This window comes from Buceros rhinoceros, unplaced genomic scaffold (genome assembly GCF_000710305.1).
Source record: "Buceros rhinoceros silvestris isolate BGI_N320 unplaced genomic scaffold, ASM71030v1 scaffold15080, whole genome shotgun sequence".
Taxonomy (NCBI): domain Eukaryota; kingdom Metazoa; phylum Chordata; class Aves; order Bucerotiformes; family Bucerotidae; genus Buceros; species Buceros rhinoceros.
This window is the reverse complement of record NW_010389136.1, coordinates 5,807-9,203: the sequence shown is the minus strand read 5'-3', so window position 1 is coordinate 9,203 and position 3,397 is coordinate 5,807. Positions and strand designations below refer to the sequence as shown.

General features: G+C 53.9%; 1 protein-coding gene across 1 annotated transcript in view; it reads left to right on the top strand.

The window, feature by feature from the left end:
• The window catches only part of BBS4 (Bardet-Biedl syndrome 4), a 15,555-nt gene extending 14,337 nt beyond the window's left edge, over positions 1-1,218 (top strand). The window contains exon 14 of the mRNA XM_010133185.1: positions 1,067-1,218. Within this exon, the coding sequence (XP_010131487.1) occupies positions 1,067-1,218 (152 nt within the window). The remainder of the gene's footprint in view (positions 1-1,066) is intronic.
• Positions 1,219-3,397: the final 2,179 nt, after the last annotated feature.

The following is a 3,397-nucleotide window of genomic DNA, read 5'->3' as shown; positions in this document are numbered from 1 at the left end:
AAGAGCCCAGGAGCTGTCGCGCACAGTCGGGCTGCTGGAAAGAAGGGGAACGATGGGCAGTGATCTGCAGCGCCTTATCATTTCTGTTACAAAACCAACTGCAACAGGGTTGCTCGGGAGCTGCCCAGCCAGATCCCTCCTTTGCAGATGTTGCTGGATTATCTCAAAGCGCAGGGCTCAGGAGATGGCATCAACCTGAGGTAGCTTTCACCGGCAGCAGTACCTGTCGCTTCTTGCAGGTTCTGGGTAGCAGCATCTCCTGAGCCACCATTCGCAGCCTCACCTCCTCTCACCCCTTGGCTTCCGAGGAGGAATTCACAGGAGGTGCTGCTCATCATGGTGATTTTCTGCTGCTCTTGGTCTTGGTGCCTGTGGACTGAATCCAGGAGAGAGGCTGTGTAATCCAGGCCTCTTCCTTTGCACCCCTAAGGACCTGTTCCATTTCTCACATGTGGAGGAATCTTTCCAGGCAGGGAAGACTTAGCCAGAAAAGCTGAAAAATAAAACATAACAGGAGTTTCTGGTTTCCCCGAAGGGCTTTATTATCCATATCAGAGAAGGGAGCTGGCTCATAATGACAGTTGTCAGCCTACTTCTAAGTGTCGAAACAATTTCAAAAGGGAGTGTCTTGCTTTGATTTCATTCTATCAGTAGCTACTCTGACCGCCTGGAAGCTCTCTCTGAGTTTGCTAAATCTGTGAGGTGCAAACACTACGGTGGTTTTGACTCCAGCTTGAGTATAAACCAGCTTCAGTGGAACTGTTTCCCTTCCGAAGCAGGAGTTAATTCCTAAGGTTGTGCTGACTTCTTGCAGCAGCCTGGCTGAACCAGACCCTGGACCTCCGCTGCCCTTCACCAGAACTTTGGGTACTGTAAGGGTACTGTCCAGCTCTGGCTGGATAACTGTCCATAAGTGCTATCGATAAGTTGATGCCAGACAGAAGAGATCAGAGAGTAATTAATAGCTGTGATTGATTGTTCTGCATCTCCGTGCTGCCCAAAGGGCAAAGAGAATAGACAAAACCCGCGTCGCCATGCAGTAACTCTGACTGTGTTCTCTCCCCAGGTGCTGGAGCATCAGCTCCACTCACAAAGCCTCCCTCGCTGCCTCTGGAACCGGAATCGGGCTCAGAAATGAGCCCCGAGGAGACCCCGGCATCAACAGAGGCTGAGGAACAGCAGAAAGAGAAGCGGAAGAGCCGGCAGGCAGCGGACTAGGACGGACTCTGGTCAGGGCAGGCAGGTGCAGGAGCATCTCCTGAGCTGCCCGCTGACCTGTGGGGAAAGGGACCTGCCCTCTCCCCGCCCCACGGTGGCTTCACCCCACTGTCAGTTAGTCTAAATGCAGCTGTTTTCTGTGAATGGTTTTAGCACGTGGTCTCTACCGTGTCCAAGGAGTCGTTGCAGCAATCAGAAGAGGTTTCTGCATAGCTACTGTTAGTGTGGCCAGAGCAAGCTTACTACAAGAGGGCAGAGATCCCTCTCTCCACAGGCCTGGCAGGGTTTGGGTGCGAGTCCTCCAGAAGGACGCTGAGGCACCAGTGTGTTCAGAAGAGCCAGCGGTGGTGCCTGAGCAGCCCGGACCCCGAGGAGGATCAAACCCTTCCAGTGGCTGAGCTCCTAAGCGGCCGCGGAAGCCCCGCATGGGCTGTGGCCAGGTCAGTGCTAGGGGCTTGTCACTCCTCGTTCACAGGGGAATGCTCTGTAAAAGCTTTCTGAAGGCTGAGGAAAGGCAGCTGCAGCCCAGGGGGCTGGCGTTCCGGAGCAGGGTAGCGTCACCGTCACAGGGCACGAGAGGCATGTTCAAGCTCGCACTTTCCTGAGCAGTGGCAGTTGTGGAACACGGGGGAGTGGCACAGCGAAGGCGAGCTGGTCTGTCTGGAGGCGATGGCCCCCTGACCTCCTTACAGCCCGGAGCGGAGCTGCTGCGCTGGGCTAACAGCAGAGGGTTTGCCGGCCAGCTCACCCGAGGACCGTGCGCCTTCTGATCCCAGGACCTTTGCAGTTCCTGAATCCAGCCTGGCTTTAAGCATAAGCTTCCGTGTGGTAGCTCAGGTCGCCCACAGTAAGGCGGGTGCTCAGAGGCCGGCTGCGGCAGCAAACCGCTCTGCCACACTGCTAACTGTTTGCTGAGAAAGAGGTAAATGAGCCGCAGAGAAGCTCTGCTCGGGGGTGCCTCCTCGGGAATTCGTATGCCCAGCGTGGGGGAAAGTGCTCTGCAGGAAGAGACGGCACGGTCAGCTTCAGGGCTGGCTGTACAGTGTGAGTAGGACAGCAGCCGTGCTCTGAATAACGTAGCCGAGCCCTCCTGACAGCTGCATTTTGCGGGAGATCATTCCTGGTAGGTGCGAGGCAGCGAAGCAGCCCAGCAGTGAGCAGAGTGAGGAATTTTAATGCCTGTGCGATGCTGGAGAAGCTTTGAAAATGTTTCTACCCTTCAGCAGCAAAATCTCTGCCTCCTTTTCTCTGCTGCTGCCAGTTTGTTGCCACTGGGGTTTACCAGGCCTTGATGCAGGTCCTCAGAACAGCTGCTTTTGGGACCACTGTACTCTCGGTAAAGCAGCAGTAACTGGGTTAACGTAGTTTTTCTCATCATCCCCTCTGGGTCCCACTGCTGCGGGACCTGCGATTGGAGCTTTCCAAACAGAAAGGGAGCGCTTTGTTTCCCCAACAAAACAGAAGCTTCAGGCTCAGTGTGTTTGTATTTTAGGCTGCCCGGCTTTTAAAAATGTATTTGCTGCTTTTAGTTCTGCGCTGTTGTGTTGTATCACTCCATAGTTAACAAGTCCAACAGAGGAAGGTTAGAAATGCAGCAACAGTGTAAAAGCAGCATGACCAAGGCTTTGGAGACACAAACTTCCCTCAGATGTGCTTGGGGTGAGCTGCTGCTCTCCAGAAGGACATTAATGCATCTTTAGAGCACAAGCAGGAACTCAAGGGCTGTCCTGCTCCCCGGAACGCTGACAGAGGGGGAACCCGTCACCACCTCCTCTGATCTGGTTGCCAGAACTGCCTGTTTATCTCACGTGTGGCTTTTCTTTCCAGCCATCCCGTACTGCTGGGTTTGTAGCGGTACAGGTTCAGGGCAGCACTGCTGTCAGGGTTCCCTCGAGCTGAAGGAAACAGAGGATCTTTTGTGGAGCGCTGGCAAATTTAAAGAGCAGACAAGCAGCAGTGTCCATCAGGTACAGTGCAGCCATTTATTCACATCATTAAACTTTTTACACTGGAAGTTATTGAGGGTTACAGTGTCTGTGAAGAGCACGAGATGGCAGAGCAGGGGTAGGCAGGGTCTGGGCCTCTTCACCTCACCCCCAAGCCTTTAGCTCTGGACAGTTCTCTTTCCCATAGCAGCAGATGGCTGTAGTCTTTTAGTCTTATCAGCGACTCTCTCAAG